The following is a 22,663-nucleotide window of genomic DNA, read 5'->3' as shown; positions in this document are numbered from 1 at the left end:
ATTCTGCTAAAAAGTTATTAGAAATAATCCACAACTTTAGCAAAGTTGCTGGTTATAAAATAAACCCACATAAGTCATCAGCATTCTTATATATCACTAACAAAATCCAACAGTCAGAGTTACAAAGAGAAATTCCATTTAAAGTAACTACTGATAATATAAAATATTTAGGAATCTATCTGCCAAGGGAAAATCAGAAACTTTATGAGCAAAATTACAGACCACTTTTCACACAAATTAAGTCTGATCTAACCAATTGGAAAAATATTAAATGCTCTTGGATAGGGCGAGCAAATATAATAAAGATGACAATATTACCTAAACTAATCTATTTATTTAGCGCTATACCAATCAGACTCCCAAAAAACTATTTTAATGACCTAGAAAAAATAACAACAAAGTTCATATGGAAAAACAAAAGGTCAAGAATTTCAAGGGAATTAATGAAAAAAAAATCAAATGATGGTGGCTTAGCTGTACCAGATCTAAAATTATATTATAGAGCAGCAGTTACCAAAACTATTTGGTATTGGCTAAGGAATAGATTAGTTGATCAGTGGAATAGATTAGGTTCAAGGGATAAAACAGTCAACAAATATAGCAACCTAGTCTTTGACAAACCCAAAGATCCCAGCTTTTGGGATAAGAACTTACTGTTTGATAAAAATTGCTGGGAAAATTGGAAACTAATATGGCAGAAACTAGGCATTGATCCATACTTAACGCCGTACACCAAGATAAGGTCAAAATGGGTTCATGACCTAGGCATAAAGAATGAAATTATTAATAAATTAGAGGAACATAGGATAGTTTACCTCTCAGACCTGTGGAAGGGGAAGGTCTTTATGACCAAAGCAGAACTAGAGATCATTACTGATCACAAAATAGAAAATTTCGATTATACCAAACTGAAAAGTTTTTGTACAAACAAAACTAATGCAGACAAGATTAGAAGGGAAGCAATAAACTGGGAAAATATTTTTACAGTCAAAGGTTCTGATAAAGGCCTCATTTCCAAAATATATAGAGAATTAACTCTAATTTATAAAAAATCAAGCCATTCTCCAATTGAAAAATGGTCAAAGGATATGAACAGACAATTCTCAGATGAAGAAATTGAAACTATTTCTAGTCATATGAAAAGATGCTCCAAGTCATTATTAATCAGAGAAATGCAAATTAAGACAACTCTAAGATACCACTACACACCTGTCAGATTGGCTAAGATGACAGGAAAAAATAATGATGATTGTTGGAGGGGATGTGGGAAAACTGGGACATTGATTCATTGTTGGTGGAGTTGTGAACGAATCCAACCATTTTGGAGAGTAGTTTGGAACTATGCTCAAAAAGTTATCAAACTGTGCATACCCTTTGATCCAGCAGTGTTACTACTGGGATTATATCCCAAAGAGATTATAAAGAAGGGAAAGGGACCTGTATGTGCACGAATGTTTGTGGCAGCCCTTTTTGTAGTGGCTAAAAACTGGAAACTGAATGGATGTCCATCAGTTGGAGAATGGCTGAATAAATTGTGGTATATGAATATTATGGAATATTACTGTTCTGTAAGAAATGACCAACAGGATGATTTCAGAAAGGCCTGGAGAGACTTACACGAACTGATGCTGAGTGAAATGAGCAGGACCAGGAGATCATTATATACTTCAACAACAATACTATATGATGACCAGTTCTGATGCACAAGGCCATCCTCAGCAACGAGATCAACCAAATCATTTCTAATGGAGCAGTAATGAATTGAACCAGCTATGCCCAGAGAAAGAACTCTGGGAGATGACTAAAAACCATTACATTGAATTCCCAATCCCTATATTTATGCACACCTGCATTTTTGATTTCCTTCACAAGCTAATTGTACAATATTTCAGAGTCTGATTCTTTTTGTACAGCAAAATAACATTTTGGTCATGTATACTTATTGTGTATCTAATTTATATTTTAATGTACTTAACATCTACTGGTAATCCTGCCATCTGGGGGAGGGGGCGGGGGGTAAGAGGTGAGAAATTGGAACAAGAGGTTTGGCAATTGTTAATGCTATAAAGTTACCCATGCATATATCCTGTAAATAAAAGGCTATTAAATAAAAAAAAAAATGATCTGCTCGAGGAAGTAGTTTTGTTGATCACTCTTTATGGATATAATGTCTATGTACGCCAACAAATTATGTCTTATGTAATATATACCTATTATGTATTATATGAGATATGTTAGATATAGATAATGTATAGATACATTATATGAGATATATATAACATAAATAATATATTATATGTATTATATGAGATATATGAGATATGCATATACATGCATAAAGATATGCATGTATTAGATATTGATTAGTAATCTAATATTAATGTATTTAGTAATATCTACTTAATATATATATATATTATATGATAGAAGACTATAAATGTATGCTCTATCTACATATTTATTTATATATGATATGTAAATTACATGGTTATATGGTAGGGGAATATATATGAATGTCCTAGATATAAGTATGTCTTGTAGCATATTTTGATAAAAAATTTTATACTATTCTTATTCTTTTTATTTTACTTTATTTTATATTATTTGATCGGGGACTCTTTGAAAATTTATTTCCCTTCAGCTATTATTTCCCATTATCAGGTTGGTTCCCACCAATCTTTGGATTGGATGGTACTATGCATCTAGGAAATCTTACCACTAGGAAATCTTTTGAGTAGCATTAGCTTTGTTACTAATACCTCATCAGTATCTTCATTGATGTTCCTCCAATTGGAAGCCTAGAGGGAAGAACAAGGACTCCTAGGAAAATATTTGTTCAAAGAGGGCTTCCAGGTTAGATTTCTCTTTCCCCCAGATGCTCTCCTTTGGGCTAGTCTCCCTAATTTTTTGCACTGGGTATCCTCTCTCCTTCCCCTACTGTTCAGCTTTCTTTAGTGTGGTATTATCCTCTTTTAGATAGTAAACTCCTTGAGAGCATGGGATTTCTTTTTTTTTTTTTTCATATTTGTATTTCCAGGGTTTTTCACTGTGCCTAACACATAGAAGCTGCTTAATGAATATCTCTTGAATGACTGAGCGATTGGAAATCTGGTAAAGCCGATGAACCCATTCTCAGAAGAATATTTTTTTAAAGCATAAAATAAATTACATAGAATCACAAAAGAAACCAATTATATTGAAAGAGAAATTCAATTTTTTTCATCAAATCATTAATCAGCTAAAATTTGACCAAGGAACCCTTGGTGGTTTATGGGCCCCAGGTAAGAATCTCTAAATTAAATGGATTCAGAACTGGTTATATGGCCAGTCTCAAAAGTATTCATTCATTTAATGTCAAATTATCTCCTGCAGAATTCCTAATGCGTCTGATCTTGGTCTCTGGTTTTTTAACACATGGATCTAAAAAAAAGATCTTGATAAACTAGAACAATGGGCTGAATCTAATTAAATGAGGAGTAGAAATAAAAATGTTAAGTTTTTAATTTAGGTACAAAAAAATCAAATTCACAAACATAAAATAAGGTGGTATGGTTAGGAGCTTGTCTGGAAAAGATCTGGATATTTTGGTAGACTGAAAACTCAATAAGAATGATCAGTACAATATGGGCAACAAAAAGAAAATGTCATCTCAGATTGAATTTAGGAAAGACATGGAATGGGGGGAGGATGGTTCCATTTTACTAGCCTTTGTTTAGTTTATTATGTTCAGCTCTGGGTACCACTGCTTAAGAAGGCCATTGATAAGCTGGAAAGCATCCAGAGAAGTGCAACCAGTATGGTGAAGAGCCTCAGCTTCATGTCATAGGAGAATCACTGGAAGGAACTGGGGGTATAGTTAGTCTGGAGAAGACATAAGCAATGAAATGGGAGTGAGGCGTGGAAAGGGAACTGGACCAAGAAATATATGGAAGTTTCAAAGAAGGAAATCTAGAGCTGCGATGTCAGCAAAATCTTTCTAACAATTAGAGTCTCTGTGTGGATTGAACTAGATGACTTCTGAGTTACCTTCTAACTCTCGGATTCTGAGATTTCAAATTCTTTACAGCAAATACGTATTCTTTAGTTTCCTCTTAGGTTCATATACTATTGCTGCATGAGGTAGGGGAAAGCTACAGTAAAAAAAAAATCTCTTTTATGCTTTTCCAGGGACTGAGTTGGGGTGGAAGAGATATTATAAAAATTGGAAAATATGAATTGTGGGAAATCGAATTATTCAAGATTTAAGCAGTTAGGTGGAACAATAGATAGAGTACTGGGCCTGGAGTCTTGAAAATCTGAATTCAAACCTACTCAATAATTTATTAGCTGTGTCACCCTAGGTAAGTCACTTAATCTTTGTTTACCTCAGTATCCTCAAATGGAAAATGGGGATAATGAGCATATTTAGCACCCAGAGTTTTGGTAAGGATCAAATGATACTATATTTGTAAAGCTGCTTATTCCAATGCTATGATACATAGTAAATGCTAGTTTATATATGTACAATAGTGAAGCATTTTCAAAAAACTGGTAAAGCTGCATTTCATAAGGTAAAATAATTCTGGACTTGAAATGACTAGAATTCAAATCCTATCTTTGACACCTAATATTTGATCATGGGCATATCATTTCCCCCTCTAAGCCCTATAGCAGTCTCAGAAAGAGTTTTCAAGGCAAGACATTATTTAATAAATGTTTAATACCTTTAAATGCGTCCAAATGCGAAGTGATACCTTGAAAAAAGAAGACTCCATTTTCTTTCTTGCTAAAGGAGTCCTATATTTCATCAATTCAAGAACTTCTTTCACTATAGTAGCTTAAAACCAGTCTAAAATGTGTTGTCTCAGATAGTTCCCCGAGGCTTAGAGGGGGAAATGTTTATTTTCCATCCTTAGTCAGGAATGAGACACCAAAAGTTACCTTTTCTAATAGGAGATATAGATTTATTGAATTGAGGCATATATAAATACTTAAATTTTTTGACTGTAGTTTTAGCAGTTAGATGGGAAGTACCAGCAGGAAAGGAATTCAATTCACATAATTTCTTTAACCAATGTTTGCTATATGGCCAATTCTCTAATTAAGCTTTGATTGGCATCTTAGTCTCTGCAAGGGCTCACATGGTCCATTATTAGCAAACAATAAGTGGTCACTGACAGGGAAGATGCTAGAAGAAGTTCAATTTTTTTTAATAAGAAACTTTTCCAATTTTTTATATGATACATTTTCAAATATCATTTTACTCTTCCAACAAAATAGTAATTTTTTTCCTTTTCTACAAACATATTTATTCTCAAAATATGTATTTCCCTGATTTTAACTCTTTCAGGCACTTAATAATATTTTGATTAAAACCAAAAAAAAGATGAGACAAATGAAATAAGCAATTTTTCGTCAGTCTTTCTTGTTTTCCTAGCACCAAGGACCAGTGTGGAGGCACTAATCCAGTTTTAAAAACTGATTTATTTAGTTCTCCCTTGGTGCAAACACCATTTAAGAGCCAGAAACTTACAAAGGTGTCTATTGAATCCCTCAGTATGAAATCTGGACCTCATGGAAGGATCCCCTGTTGTGGTCTTGTATCAGAAACTACACAAAAGAGCCATGTGCCCATCTCTCATTACCACTGCTACAGAGAAGGGCTCAGGGAAATCAAAGGGGGGGAGTAGGGGAGGCAGATAATTCCCATAATGAGAGGGTAGATAAAATTCACGTCTGTTCACTCAGCAAAGACTGACAGGGGAGACTTACAGCAAAGCACATGAGAAGAAATTTTCTTAGAAAGAAAGAAAAAGAATGAAAGAAAAAAAATGGAATAGGAAAATGGTCTTTAAGTGTCTGGATACAATCCAAATAATCTTTTCTTCTATCAACACTATGAAAATGGTGCAAGCAGAGAGGACTCTAGTAGAACTAAGGGGAGGGTCACAATAGCTCATTAGAGTTTGTTATTATTGTTCAGTTGTTTCTGTCATGTCCACTCTTTGTGACCCTATTTAGGCTTTCACTGGCAAAGACACAGGAGTAGTTTGTCATTTCCTTCTCTAGTTCATTTTACACATGAGGAACTATATACAAACAAACAAATGAATTTCTACATATATATATATATAATGTATGTATATAAAGAGATATATCTATATCTAGTGATATATATAATATATATGTATACATACACAGATATACATGTGTATGTGTATGTATGTATATAGTTAACGACTTGCCCAGGGTCATATAGCTAGTATCTGAGGCCAGATTTCCACTTATAAAGATGGGTTTTTCTGACTTCAGTCTGGTATTCACAAACCACTTACATGTCCCTGTTACTAGCGTTTCAGTGGCCTAAAAGAATGTTGCAACTCACCTTGCTACCCACAGTCTCAGTGTTTGCCTTATCCAGAACAATAAAATGCATCTTAAAAGTCAATTCACTTTAGTCAACACCACTTAGTAAGTACTTACTATGTGAAAGGCTCTGTGTCATGTTCTGCAAACATGGTGGAAAAAAAGAACCTGATATTTGTCACTGATGAGATTAGTTTAAGGAAGGAGGAAGGAACATAGTGTAATAGATGGCATGCTAGGCTTGACTTGTATTTGAATTCTGTTTTGGATATTTAGTACCTATATGACCCCAAGACAAGTATCAGTGTCTCAATTTCTTAATTTGCAGAACTGATATTGTAGTACCCCTCTGGGGTCACTTATCCAATTCCCACTCACTTTGGTAGACCAGATTTCTAGATCATAGATGCTACTTTTATTGTCAGTTCTATGGGAAGGGCCTAATATTCCTAGTATTCATGCTCAGAAAACCCATGTTCCCCATGAGCAAACAGGCAAACAATTAAAATTTGGAAAAAATATTTCCTGACCTGGTATAATGAGAATAGTTATAAAAATATTCTTGCTAGGGATAATAGAGTCAAACTTAAAATGCAAAGGAGGTCACAAGTATGGAAAGCACATGTGGCAAAGAGTAAATCACAACTCCTTGCTTTCTAGAAGTCCTTTTCCCTCTTTGTGAAATGCTCACCAAGTTCCCCTTAGGTGCAGCTCTTGGACTCTGAAAACAAATGTCTTTTTAGGGTTCACAACCAGTTTAGGCTGGTTTCAAAGTCAATTGTTAAATTTTAGCATTAGCATTTATACCTCAGAAATCAGCAAATTCTACAAATCAGGGCTTGATTTATTGTTTTTTAGATCATCTAAAGCAGTAGCATTAAATTTAAGAAAGAAACATCACTGGTGACTTAGAAAACAACCAACTTTGTTCTATTTTTATTGATTTTCATATTTCTTCATTATATTTGAATCTGGTTTTGTTACTGGGAGATTTGCAGCACTTATGCTCTCTGGAGTAGACTTTAGTGTTGGAATCTTTACAAAGTATTAAGCCATTAGAGTTGATAGAAACAATAATTATCTAATTTAGTATGGTTCAATATGATTGATTTGATCTTAGAAGAAGATATTTTGGGCCAGAACTTGAAACTAGGTACTAAGTACAACTGATGGAAACAATGCTTGTGTTCACACCTTTAGAGAGCTTATAAGTATCTAAGTACTCAATGGAGCTCACATGTTTGGGAGATTTCAGAGAGCATGCTGGGAGATATCCCACAATCCCACTCTCAGAGAAGTAGCATAAATACAGCTCCAGTAAGCCTCTCGAAAGAGTTCTCTTGTGAATATTGACTGGGGTCGGAGCAGAGCACTCTGGAAGAAAGCCTACAAGCCCTATCTTCGAGGCAAGAGAGATTCATTGCATCTTCCAACTTGGTGCTGGCTGGAGGTTGAAGAAAGCAGAGGCAGAAGCCAAGGACAAAACTGCAAGATCTCTTGGAACCAAGCAGAGAGTTAGACCTCAACTAACCAAGCTATTTTGGAAGGAGAAATAAACGTTTGCATTTTTATCAGCTGGCTGTGATTTTGGAGTAATTATTTATTTCAACTGAGACTAAGGCTGCCTCCAGAAAACCACCACACTTTAGTAATGGAGAAAAAATGTGTCATGCAATTTTGGTGAGCAAATAGTTAAACAGTAGTGCATCCCTATAGTTACTATTCTCCTCTGGTGCAAAAGATCACACTCTTTGAAGCCACTTCCTCCCCTCTGTAACCATCTGTGTCCAAGTTGTCAATGGTTAAGCTGTCTCTATTCCTAGGGATAGCCTCTTCTTTTCTGAATGACTTCTTGGGGGGAAAGAAAGAGAAAGGGGGAGAGAGAGAGAGGAGAGAGACAGAGACAGAGAAACAGAGAGATGAAAGAGAAAAAGAGAGAGAGGAAAAGAGAAGAGAAGAGAGAGGAAGAGGGGGGAGATGGATGGAGAAGAATGGGAGAGATAGTATTTCCTAGTACTTTAGTCTTTTGATTGATATTTGGTTCATTGAAAGTCTGCATTTTATATGATTATATTAAATGGAGGTATAAATGCCTACCCTTGCAACAAAACCAGCACTTATGGTTTTTATGGAAAAAGAGTTTTGTATATTTTCTTTTCTATACAAATATGAATTATTAATACACAAGTGGTGCTCAAAGGTGGGACACAAGAATCACAAGAAACAAAGAACCAGCAGCACCTGAGAGCTGTTTGTGAGTAAGATCCTCCCAGAGTTTCTTTGGTAACCCATGGGAAGGAAAGGGAGAAGAGCCCCAGTAAGACTTTTTTAGTTGGGGTAATTAAATGAGCCAACACATCAAAGGGTGAAGCCAAGAGACTGATGCGAGACTTAAATGCCTGTTCTGACTACAGTCCTCTTCTCCATTTGAAAGTTTGCCTCCATGGCATTTCACAAGCTTCAACACCTGCTATAGTGCTGTTTGGACTCCCTAGCATGTGGACTCAGATACCTTAGCATGTGGACTCAAATAATAGCTAATGCACAAACTTACTGACCATGCTGTGGGGGGGAAATAATAGTAATTCCATAAAACAAAAAACAGGGAATTAAGGACCATGCCTAGGTGAGGGGGCAGGTCAATTCTCTGAGAGCCTCCGCAGCTGTGGATCATAACACCTCTGAAGGAGTTGCAAAGCAGCCTTCACAGATGTTCCTTGTGAATTGGGAATGGAATAAATTGGAGGCAAAGGGAAGAGGAGAGAGGTCAGAGAACAGCAACTGCTTCTCAGTCTCCTTGTATCATTATCATCATCCTCTCACATAAAGAGATCCATTCTACAGGTCTGAATTAGACCTCCAGCAGCCACTGGCAGGTGGCTCCCGTATCACAACACATGGGTATGATATGATGAGATGACCAAGGATAGATAAGTTCTAGCCAAGTAGGAGAGACTACAGGAAATCAGGAAGTTATTTCATTAGTCAAAGAGAGCTGATGAGGGTGTGAACTAGGGTGAATGGCAGTGTGAGTAGAGATGGAGGAATGTGAAAAATATTTGTTAGAAATGACAAAGTTTGATAACTCATTAGATGTGGTGGGGCAAGGGAGTGGAAAGACACAGATGTTATTGTCACCCTTTAGTCTCCATTTTATTCCATACATTGCCTTTTCTTACTATGACTGTATCTACATAGAACAGGGGTCCTCAAACTTTTTAAAAAGGGGGCCAGTTCACTGTCCCTCAGACTGTTGGAGAGCCGGACTATAGGAAAAACAAAAATTATGAACAAATTCCTATGCACGCTGCATATATCTTATTTTGAAGTGAAGAAACAAAACGGGGACAAATACAATATTTAAAATGAAGTAAAGTTAAATCAACAAACTTACCAGTATTTCAATGGGAACTATGGGCCTGCTTTTGACTAATGAGATGGCCAATGTCTGGTTCCATATTTGTCACTGCTAGTCGTAACAAGTGATGCAAGTGCAACCAGTTGATCTGGTTGGAGATTTCAAATGTTTCATTCTAGAAAAAGTCTGTTCACAGACATAAGTGCTGCCAAAGACGGTTGCCATTTTGAGTGCATGGTTCCTGAGATGAGGATATGTCTCAGAGGGGAGAGATGCATAGAAATTATGAAGGCTGGTTGACTTGAATATGTCTCTCAGAGAGTCACAATTCTACAGTTCAGCCAGTTCCATTTGGTAAATTGGAATTTTCAATGTCAATAGAAAATGGGCTATGGAAAAGCTGTATGTCCTGTTCATGGAGATGAAGCTCTTTAAATCTTAATTGGAGCTCCTTTTGCAATTTTTCCAGTGAATCCACACATGTTTTGTTTGGGAATGCAATTAGCGTTTTTCTGCTAACAGATTTTGAGTTGTGGGGAGATGGCAGAAGTTTTCCTCCTTCACTTGTTTGATGAGGAGGCCTAATTTTACTTCAGATGCTTTGGCATGTGATTGCATATCACAGATGAGCTTCCCCTTTCCTTGAAGTTGCATATTGAAATTATTGAGTAGCTCTGTTACATTTGTCAGAAAGGCAAGGTGCCATTTCCATTCTGCATCATTGAGCTCTGGTACTTCTTTGTTTTTTGAAAGTAGAAAAGTTGTAATCTGTGGAAGTAAGTCATAGAAACGTTTCAAAACTCTCCCTCGACTCAGCCAATGGACTTGTGTGATATAGAACATCTTCATACTCAACATTTAGCTCAGACAGAAATTCCTGAAATTGTCTGTGATTTAGTGCATTAGCTCTAATGAAGTTAACACAAGATACCACAATTTTCATAACAGAGTCCCACTTCAGTGATTTACTCCACAGCGCTTGTTGGTGGATGAGGCAGTGTATGGATATTGGAGGAGAATGGTTATGTTTGTCCATCTGTTGATTAATGTGAGCAATTACTCCTTTCTTAGACCCCCACATGCTAGGAGCACCATCAGTTGTCACGCTGGCTAGTTTAGCCCAGTCCAGCTTCAAACTATTCATAGTTTGGCAAACCTTTTCATAGATATCCTTTCCTGTAGTTGTTCCTTTGATGCTTTGCAGTGCAACAAGCTCTTCTATGACTTCAAAATAATCATTCATCCCATGAATAAAAATTAGAAGTTGCGCAGAATCATGAACATCATTGCTTTCATTGAGTGCCAAGGAAAAATATGAAATTTTTTTATGGAGTTTTGCAAATGCTGATGCAGATTGTCTCCCATTTCTTCAGTCCTCCGTGTAACTGTAGGTCCTGAAAGACTCATTGTACTAAATAAATTGGCCTTCTCTGGACACATCTCTTTGGCAACAGAAAGAAGGCATTCTTTTAACAAATTCTCCCTCCACAAATGGTCTGCCAGTGCATGCTATTAGCTTGAAACTTGAAAACTTTCTCGCAGTGATGAAATATTTAGCTGCTTCTGCTTCACAAAAGTATTTTGCTGAGTTGTCAATGTATTTTTAAGTTTTAATTTTTTATCTTTTCTCACTTCTCCAACCAATCATATTTATCTTTATGTTGAGTTTCATAGTGTTGATACAAATTATATTCTTGGAACACAGAATATAGTGTCTAGCATATCAGACATACAGCTCTTTCCTTGTACTGCATGAAAAAGTAATCATAAGTCCACTGTTCTTTGAATATCCTATACTCTTGAGTCAATTTTTTCTTTTTCTTGACATCATTATTTCCTAGAGATTCCAGATTGCTATTAATAAAATACATACATATATATATATATATATATTATATATATATATATATAATATATATATATACACACACACTCACACACACACAGCACTACCAAAACAATATACCAGCAATAACTTTGCCCACACAGAGACATACAGACTGTAATGCCCAACTTCCTCCAAGCTGCCTCTGCGCTGTGATTCCTCAGTTTCCCCGCACTCTCTCTTGCGCTCTTCATGCTCCCGCTTCCAACCTTCACTGCTGCAGTGAATTCCCCCTGCAGTGGCGGTGACATACGCAGCATGCACTGTGCATCCCCCACGCCTGTCTGTTGTGGTGGCTGCCGTTACTGTACAAGGCCGTGGGCCATCAGTTCTCCATCTTCTGCATCTCTCTCCTTCCCCACACCACACACCCCAGTCTGGGAACTCACCTCACCTCAGTATCGTCTCACACTGTTTTTGCCGCCTTAGCCCAGTGCCAGAAGTGGGCGTCACTAATGGGAGTTTAGGTCAAACGTCACTTCCGGTCTGATTTTGCCATAACCCCGCGGGCCGCATAAACATCCTCAGCGGGCTATGAGGCCTGCAGGCTATAGTTTGAGGACCCTTGACATAGAGCAATGAAATGTGACAAGGCTTCGAAGCAAAATCCTCTCCTTAAGGAGGTATCTTTGGACAATTATATAATATTAAAAATTGAAATGGATAAAAATTTCAACTTATCTGTCTAACCACCTCAGACTGAATTCTTCCTATTTAAAGTCAGCCAAACAAAATTAGAGTTAACCCACCTGGATTGCATTCTATCACTCTCAAAATGCTCTCTTCTGCTTACTGTTCTTTGCTATTCTCTCTGCTAGGCATGTGCTCATGAACCCCATTCCAACTCTTGTTTCCATTTATTGAGGAACTTTCCTTCCTTTAAGACAATGGCTAGCGCCAATATCACCTTGAGACTTCTCTCCCATCCTGAAAACAATCTTTTCCCTCTGATTTTATTACCCAAACTCATATTTAGCATTTCTCTGACTTTCTCTTTCTCATTAATTATGTCTGTCTTTTCCAATTATTAGATTGCAAGCTCCTCCAGAACAAGATCTGTATTATGTTTATCTTTGTACATTTAATGTAGTTCAGTGCCTTCCATATAGCAGAGACTTAGTAAACCTTTGTTAAATTGCATCATGGTTAAGTTGAAACACCTGGAAAACTTCTGATATGAATGCTAAATTCAACCATTCTAACACTACAATAATCAGAACAATTTTTCCAATTTGAAATTATCTTCTGGAAGTCCTGACATTTTCCATTGGAGGCAATATTTTTGTGTTGTTTTATCAGTGCCAAGTAAAATGGTTTCTGTGTGCAGTAAGTATTTATTTTGTATTTTACAGCATCCCATGTTCCCAATTTATTAATTGGTAAACATATGACATCAAAGAAATGATAGTCTTGGGTTGGACTACCAGATGAACAACAACTAACAATTTTTTTCTTCTTTCCATATCTATTAATTTATTTTATTATATAAATAAAATAATTTATTTTATTTCACCTTAGCTAGAAGAGGTACTAATAAATACATGTGAAGCCAAGAATCAGGAGCCATGGACTTAAGAAATAACTACATGTTTTTAAAATCACAGTTTTTTCTGTTCGAGAGGAATACTGGACTAACTGCCCTGAAACTATTTCCTTCATGGGTACTATATGTCAGGCTTTGAGATGAAGGTCATTGTGAGGAACTGCCTAGAATATCAAGGCACTCACTATATGGCTTAAGGTTTTAAGATAGAAGGCTAATGATTTTTCCAGCACTACTTAGCATTAAGGAAAAACATACTTAAAAGGTACAACTAGATATAAAGATGGAGAGTAAAGCAGAAAGTAGAAGAGTTAAGAAAAAATATAAACTTACCAAAATATTTATAGGATTTGTAGTTTCAAAGAGGTCCAAACAAAATAGATGTCCATCAACTGGGAACTGGTTGAACAAATTGTGGTCACATAAGCGACTCTGAAATGTACATTTTCCAACACCAACATGCATTATCATCAAATTTGGGGCATTCACATCAAAATTGTACTCATGGATCAAAATCAGGTGTACATTTCAAAACTAGTGGGAACCCAGGTATTGACCTGAGTTCTTGCTGGCCCACTGATAAAGCCCACATTTCAGCTGATGGTGTTTCTCTTAAGAAGAGGTATGAAAGTCCAAACAAGGTTACAAGGACTCCACAGTGCCTGAGTATACCCACTAGGCGGTTTTTAATTGTTCTGACAGCATCATCTGCTAAAATAGTTGAGTGAAAAAAATAAAAATGACCATGGTTTTAGTTGCTAATTTTTTCTGATCTGAATCTATTCTTTTTTTCAATTTTTATTACCCCCCCCTCAGAGATTTTATTAATATTTTTTTGTTTTAACATTACTTACTTTTTATGACTATATCATTCTTGCCCCAAAGAACCATTCCTTACAATGAAGAATAAGAATAAAATTAAAAAGATGAGGGAAAAATTCAATTAAGCCAATCAATGAATCAAAGAGAAATCTGACATATGAAATATTCTACATCTGTAAACCCCTAACTTTGCAGAAGAAATAAGAAGAGCCATCTTATCATTTATCTTCTTTGGGGTCAAGCTTATTCTTTGTAATTTCACAACATTCTATTTCAGTTGCTTTTTGGTTCTATTTATTTTGTTGTAATCATTTTGTATATTGTCTTCCTAGTTCAAGTTATTTTCCATTGTATCAGTTCATTTGGTCTTCCCTTATCTCTATTCATCACATTCATTATTTCTTAGAGCATAGTAATTTTCCATTGCACTCACATATCACAATTTGTTCAGCCAATTCCTAATTGATGGACATCTCGTTTGTTCGGATTTCTTTAAAACTACAAAAAATACTCCTATAATATTTTAGTGAGTTTATATTTTTTCTTAACTCTTCTATTTTCTGCTTTACTCTCCATCTTTATATCTAGTTGTACCTTTTATGCATGCTTTTCCTCAGTGCTAATTTGAAGTAGTAATAATTACTTCCCCCCTTCTAGCTCATTGGTTGTGTTTTTCTTTTCATTCAATTATCTTGGGGTACAGTTAATGACAGCACTTTAGAATTTCCCGGATATCTTCAGAAGAAAGCTGACCCCCCCCCCCAAACACAAAAAATGCTTAAATTTGTCCCCTTTTAGGTAACTCACATGCAGTTTTAAAACTGTCTTTTCCATAGCTATAATTATTTTAGGACATTTTCCCAGGGCATCAATCAATACCCGAGGTATGTACTTTCCCCATGCTGCTTTTTCAGAGAGAAATTGTCTAACCTTGTCCCCTTACTGTCATTATACTTCCAGACTCTCTCAAACCTTCTTCTCTTCCCTTTATAAGCTCTCATTTGATGATTTCAACAGCTCCCCTGATTTAATTACCATCTTTATGCAGATGACTCTCAGATCTATATACTATCTCTTAGCCTGAGTTTGGCTTTTCAGAAACTGTTCTTTTATTTTTTTTATCATCAGTCAACAAAACACTTATTAATTTATCATCAGTCAACAAAACACTTATTAAACACCTACCTGTGCAAAAATTTTTGTAGCATCTTTTTTGTGGTGGTAAAGAATTGGAAATTGAGGGATGCTCATCAATTGGGTAATGGAATACCATTGTGCTATAAACAATGATGAGCAGGATAATTTCAGAAAAACCTGGAAAGACTTATGTGAACTGATGCAGAGTGAAATGAGTAGAATACAGTAACAACAATACTGTATGATGAACAACTGTGGATGACAGCTCTTCTCAGCAATACAATGATCCAAGGCAATCCCAAAAGACTCATGATGAAAAATGCATGGTATGTGAATACAGACTGACGGATTTTCTCTTTCTCTCTTCCTTCCTTTCTTTCTCTCTTCCTTCCTTCCTTCCTTTTCTTCCCTCCTTCCTTTCGTCAATTCTTCTGTTTTGTTTTCAAAAAATTACTTATATGGAAATACGTTTTATATGACTGCATATATGTAACCTGTATCTGTTTACTTACTGTCACAGGAAGAGAGGAATATAATTTTCCTATCAAAACATAAAAAATACAACCAAAATTTTAAAAGCTTATTATTTTCAAAACATATGCATAGTTTTCAACATTCACTCTTGCAAAATTTGTGTTCCAATTTTTTTCTTCCTTTCTTCTCCCTACCCCCTCTCCTAGACAGCAAGTAATTCAATATATGTTAAATATGTACAATTCTTCTATACATATTTCCCCAATTATTATGTTGCAGAAGAAAAATTAGATCAAAAAGGGAAAAAATGAGAGAGAAAACAAAATTCAAGCAAACAACAAGAAAAAAGTAAAAAATACTATGTTGTGGTCCACATTCAGTCCCCATTGTCCTCTTTCTGGGAGCAGATGGCTCTCTCTATCACAAGATCATTGGAATAAGCCTCAATCACCTCACTATTGAAGAGAGCCATGTCCATCAGAATTGATCATTATATAATCTTGTTACTATATACAATGATCTCCTGGTTCTGCTCATTTCACCCAGCATCAGTTCATGTAAGTCTCTCCAGGCCTTTCTGAAATCATCCTCCTGATTGTTTCTATAGAACAATAATATTCCATAATATTCATATACCAGAACTTATTGAGCCATTCCTCTACTGATTGGCACCAACTCAGTTTCCAGTTCCTTGCCTCTACAAAAAAGGGCTGCCACAAATATTTTTGCACATGGGGGTCCTTTTTTCAACAACCAAATGATAAAAATAGTTTTTACATGTAATTTGGGGAAAATAATTTTTTTAAAAAAAGAAATAATTCAGATTTGAGGGGATGAAGGCCACAAAAGAGAGAAGAGAGTATTCTCAAGAGATGGTTAGGAGGAAAGATCTGAAGGTTTTGGCAACAGATTGCATTTGAAGTGAGAGTGGGGGATCAGGAATGAAGAGAGGCTGCAAGCCTGGGTGACTAGAAGTATGGTGGTGTCCTTGACAAACATAGAGCAACTTAGAACAGGGAGGGTTTAGGAGAAAAGATAACAAATTCAATCTCTGATATATTAAGTTTAATGAGATGCCTACTATTCTCTTTACCTACTATCTTGATTTGGATACTCTGGCTTTCTTGATATTCCTCATATCACATTACTTCTTTGAATTCATGACATTTCACTGGATGTTGCTCATGTCTAAAATGCTCTTCTTCCACATCTCCATCTCCTGGATTCCCTGGTTTCCTCAATCTCAGAAGATGTTTCAGTTTCTACCAACCTTTTCTGATTTCCCTTAATCCTTCTTCCTTTTGTGATTAATGTGATTATCTCCAGGTGTGTGTGTGTGTATATGTGTGTGTGTGTGTGTGTATCCATATCATATATCTATATCTAGGTAACCAAACATCTATATCTATATATCTTATTTATACATAGCTCTTTTTATGTTGTCTCTCCATCAGACTGTAAGCTTCTTGAGTGCAAGATCCTATTTTTGACTTTACATCCTTAGACCTTAGCTTAGTGACTGGACCAAAATAAATACTTACATATTTATTGCCTTGACTCTTAAGCACCAGTTCTATTTCACCAATTGACTATTGGAAACATTATACTGATGGTCCATCTCAAACTTTTTATGTTCGATTTGAACCATCATTCTGTCTCCTACTCTTCAACTCCAAATCCACTTGAGCAGACTGCCATCTTTCCAGTTAACCAGCTTTGTAATTTTCACATTATCTTTTAATTCTTATTTTTCTTCACTTCATATAACTCATCAGCTGCCAAGTTATGATGTACTTGGCCTCTAAAATATTTTAAATGTCTATTTCCATTTTTCTATACATTTATCTCAGATCCTTATCACCTCTTACCTGGAGTATTGCGATAATTTTCTCATTGATTTACTTATCTCCAATTTCTCCTCCTATCCTCCAGTCTGTTTTCTACACAGTTGCCAAAGTCATTTTTCTAAAGTGGTCTGACCATGTCACTCTTCTACTTAATAAACTCCAATAGCTTCCTCTATTGCCTAGGATAAAAGATATACTTGTTTGTATAGCATTTAAAACCTTTCATAAGCAGTCCCCAATTTACCTTTCAATGTTATTGTATATATTATATATACTGGCATGTATATATTCACATATATTACAAACATGTATACATTATAATATATTATACTATATTTAGTATATATTATATATAACATATACATCATATATATTGTATATGTAAGTTACACACATATTATAATGTTTATTATTATATAAAATATTTCTATGCTATATATTATAATAGTCATACAAGTGTATATACTATATTAATATTACAAATAATATATAGAATTATATATATAGTAGAATGTGGGAAGATACCTATATATACACACATATATATATATATATATATATATATATATATATAAATATACATATTATACAAACACACGCATACACACACACACACACACACACATACATTTGTATTTAAGTACACAGATATTTACCAATCTCCCTCTTTCTAGACTGGCCTTCTTCCTATTCTTCAGACTCTCTACTTTTCTCTATGCCTCTAATGATTCTTTCTTTCCTATTGAATCAAATTCCTTATTTGAACTAATTTTTTTTTGGTGCCAGGTTTAGTGTTCTATCCATCACACCAAACTATTGCACAATTATTTATGTGGAAGTTATGTTCCTGGATAGAGTAAAATCCTTTGAGGGAATAAAATGTTTCATTTTTGGTTTTGTATGTCCAATGTCTAGAACGCTAGCTGGCACATGGTAGTTCCTTAATAAATTCTTATTAGTTTTACTTTATAACAGACAACTTCAGGATCCCATCACTATTGCGCCTTTCTCCCCTCCTCTTCCTGCTACCTTTCTGTGGAAGTGATAAATAAATGGTCTGGGCCATAAACTGCTCCCACTTCCTTTCTCTGGATGATATTCTTTAGCCCTACTATCCTTACACCACTGTGATACTGACCATCCAAACTCAATTGAATTTGCTCCAAGGGCAAGAATGTCCTGCTATATCACATGTATGATATAAATTTCTTTAAAAACTTAATATTAGACCCAACACCCTTTGTTAACACACCATCACTTTGGATTACAGGGGGAAAAGCCTTTTGCCATATCTGGGAGAGCCAGGGATTTGTCACTGTATTCACTTGCCCAATGACTGGGAATAGGTTTTCACTTTGGGGGGCTTTCAATCTCCTAGGAATTCCTTTCCTCCTTCTTCCAACCATCCCACAATTTCTCCTTTCCTGCCAGGCACTAGAAGCAGAGCTTCTAAAAGTTAGTGGGATGTCCCACAGAGAGTAATCTGTAGCAGTTTTCGCTTTATGGGAGGGTAATCTGGGAGTGCGCAAAGTAATTCTAGAAGCAGTACTCTGGAAGCTTTCCTAACATGGACCACTGGGCTACTACCCCATTAACGCTCTTCCTTTCTTGGGACAGTTAGTCATCCTTCCCCTCTGGGCTGTCTTTTGGTGAGCTGCTGACCTTGGCCCCTTAATTCAGCTAGAAATGTGTTTCTTTGTAGCAACAACCCAGCCTGGTGATAACTCACACTGGTACAGCACTTCACAAAGGGCTATCCTCATAATAACCAGGCAACAGAAATAGCAGAATAATTATCATCCCTACTCCCCACTCCCTATGAGAAAACGGAGGCTCGAAGAGACTAATTGACTGGCCAATATTACATAGCTAGTATGTGGTTAATGCCAACTTGATTTCTCTGTTACAGAACACCACAGCTGCCTCCCTTATATTAAATGGCAGTTTCTCTAGATTGATTACACTCATTAATCTGGGTTTTTTCAGCTCAGAACTGTCTTCAGATCCTATTTGAGACCACTATTATTTTTTCCCCCAAAGGCCAAGTCATCTTTCCTACTGGAAACATGAGATCTTGTTTTCTGGCTTTTCCAGTTTCTCTTCCTTTACTTACATAAATTGAAGTTTGGAAACTTCCTCAAGGGTCACTTGGCCCAACTAACACCTAACTATGAACATCTATAAGGAATCCAGAGGACTCTGCTAGAAAACCTCCCAGTATTGGGTTGAAAAACTTTCCTTTTGACAGCTCTGAATTTTTTTAAAATTAAGTTTTGCCTTCCACGAAACTTTAAATCTGCTCATCCCATCTTTTTAATTTTTGAACCCCAATTTTTTTTTACTCCAGCTTTGCTGTGCCTGGAGGGGATTGTAAACTATACACATGGTTCTTATTGTAGGGACTAATTAACTACTTTGAAACATTTTGTGCTACTCCTCTGAAAACTGCTACATGCACAATCTGGTCCTTAGGATGTGCCATAGACAAAATTGTGGCTTTGCAAATACAGATCCAGTGAAAGATAACTGCCCTGTAATCACAGTCAGCAAATCGGAATCTATCCAGCTTAATTCTGCTGAACAAGAAGGGACTTTTGCAGTGATGTGATTAAAATGGTAATGTGAGCCGACAATCCTGATCAAAGAAACGGTCTTGGCCTTTTCAAAGAACATGAAAAACATGCCTTAAAATTTAATTTGGGAGCAAGCTGCAAGTTTAGATAAAATTATCCCAAGCAAAGACCATTAAGGCCCTTTTTTAAATTGAACACTTAAGCTGTGGGGGGGGGGGGAAGGAGGGAGGAAAGGAAAACAGGGAGCTAGGGAACCTTGAATTGGGGCTCCACTTCTATTCCTTCTTACTTTCTATTCTTTTTTAAGCACCAATACAGCACACCGCTAGTTTGCTTCGTCTACCAAAGCATAAAATTGCCAATTCTTTGACCTAACTTAAATCAAGGAAGTAGCAATGTTAGACTTAATTAAAAACAGCAAATATTTGTACAGCTGCCCCCGGGTTCACAGCATAGAAATGGATTTAGAATCAAGTGTTGCTGTCTTAAATCCTTTGGGACCTTCTTACAAAAACATATAGGATCCTCTGGCTTACTCTGCGGTGCCAGGAATGCTCCTTCTCGAGTTAGTTCAGGTGCGACTCTTTCCTCTTTCTGATTTTCAACTTCTTTCCTTCTTAAACCTTTTTTTTTTTTTTCTTTTTTCCTCCAGAAAGCCTAGCAATCCGGCTTTCAGGTGCAAAGGCAGCAAGAATCACCGGAGGAGAACATGTGAAAATCCTATTGCAAACAAACTGCTGCAATGTTGTATTGCTGCAAATAGTTCCCAGAAAAAAAAAAAAAGCCGCTGTAGCCGGGAGAGAAATGATAGCTTTTTAGTTTAGATTTCCAGATACGCTTCTCTGAGTTTCCCTGCGGGCCTTTCACACTTAGTCCCTTTAGCGCTCCGTTTTATCCTCCACAGGGCCGAAGAGAAAGCTTTTCTCCCCAAAGAGGAGCTTTTCTTTTCGCATCCCCAAATATGTGCAGAAATAATAAAGGGGCCCCATCCAACCGGATCCTTACGAAAAAGGGAGGAAAGAAACGCTCCGTATGGCACGAGCGGACTCCGGACCGCTTTTAGGGCTCCATACCGGAGCTGAAACCAACAAGTCATTGATTACAGGTCGAGGGGGGCGGGGCCGCGGCCACACGCAGCGAGAAAAGAAGCGCTCCTGGGGAGTAGGGGCGGGAGGGAAGGGAACTGGCGGAAAATGTGACCCTGTTGACCTCAATCACCCGCTCCTGCCCTCTCTCATTCCTCACCTGCGCGAGGAGTAGGGCAGAAAACCCCGGGGCAACCATGGCCCCCACTGGCAGCCTCCAGGTCGCTATCAGTCACCAGATAGTGGCCCTGCAGACCCTGCGGCTCTTGCAGCAGCAGAGGGACGAGGAGGACGACCTGCTTTACTCCCAGCAAGTGTCCGCAGCCCCGGGGCAGCCAGGCCCCAGAGAGAACGGAGAAAAGGGCGGGGGCCCGGCCGTGGCGAAGGCGGAAGGTGCGGGGGATTGCGGTCAGTGTTCGCTGGGCCGCGTCGTCGAGTCCACTTCTCAGCTTATCCGGGTGGAGCAGACCATCCTAAAACCCTTGCATCAGGAACTGGGCTTCCCCATCTACTTGAAAGTAAGTTCCTCCCACCCCCTACCCCGTTTCTCGTCGCCTCCCAGCGCGGGGTAATCCCCTGCTGGGCCCCAGGGTTAGCCCTGACCTCTCACCCCCGGACCCTACGCTGGGTTGGCCAGAACCGAGGGGCAGCGCGAGTGGGAGTGGGGTTAAGCCACCGAAGGGAAGGAGGGCAGTGGCAGGTTTGGAACAGTGCATTGCAAAAACATCCTGGAAGAAAAGTAGTCCCTGCCAGTGAAGATGCACGGGGAAAGCGTGCGTAGGGGTGCATGTGCACGCTTGTGTGTGCATGCGTGTGCATGCGTGTCCTGGAGGCAAGAGAGCATCCTGTCCTGGCTCGTCCCCCTTTTCCTGCTGTGTTAGCATCCTCCGCAAATGGAAGTTGGGAGCAGAGGGCAAGTGATCCTGCTTATTCTTGTGGCTTTTTTACCTCCTGGCTGTAAATCACCACCTCTTTGTGCTTCTGGTTGTGAAAACCGTTGGCCAAGCTAATCATAACGTTAATATCAACATTTATATAGGGCTTACAATATAGTCAGTTTTGCGGTGGCTTGGAAAGGCCCTTTAATAATAATAATAATAATAATAGTTTATGTGGTATTTGCTTTGTGTCAGGCACTTAATTTTGTGGTGGATTAGAAAGAATTTTAATTTTGAAAGTGGCATCTCAGCCATATGCATCTGAATATGAAAACAGCCAGACGGTAAGCTTGATAATAATTAGCTTACATTTGTAAAACAATTTTCTGGTGAATTGGAAAGAGGCTCTCTGGGTTCAGATTTTGAAGTCATCACTCCTTTGTGCTTCTGGGTATGAAAACAATTGGCCAATCTCATCATTTAATAACCACAAAATCAATGATATTAATGATAACAAATATATACACATATAAGGTTAATACATTTTATATGGCACTTGCTGGGCACCAAGCACTTACTTTTGTGATGGATTGGAAAGAGCCCTGGATTCAGAATTTGAAATTTACACCATTGCTGTATGCTTGTAGGTATGAAAATAGTCCGAGTCTTAAAAATTATTTTAATTAACATTTATAAAATACTTTTCTGGTGAATAG

General features: G+C 37.2%; 1 protein-coding gene across 1 annotated transcript in view; it reads left to right on the top strand.

The window, feature by feature from the left end:
* Positions 1–22,663, top strand: part of DLEU7 (deleted in lymphocytic leukemia 7) — a 76,810-nt gene that overhangs the window by 33,157 nt on the left and 20,990 nt on the right. The window contains exon 2 of the mRNA XM_003764567.4: positions 20,637–21,587. Within this exon, the coding sequence (XP_003764615.1) occupies positions 21,267–21,587 (321 nt within the window). The 5' untranslated portion in view covers positions 20,637–21,266. The remainder of the gene's footprint in view (positions 1–20,636; positions 21,588–22,663) is intronic.

This window comes from Sarcophilus harrisii, chromosome 3, assembly GCF_902635505.1.
Source record: "Sarcophilus harrisii chromosome 3, mSarHar1.11, whole genome shotgun sequence".
NCBI classification, from domain to species: Eukaryota; Metazoa; Chordata; class Mammalia; order Dasyuromorphia; family Dasyuridae; genus Sarcophilus; species Sarcophilus harrisii.
This window is presented reverse-complemented; position numbering and strand designations above follow the sequence as displayed.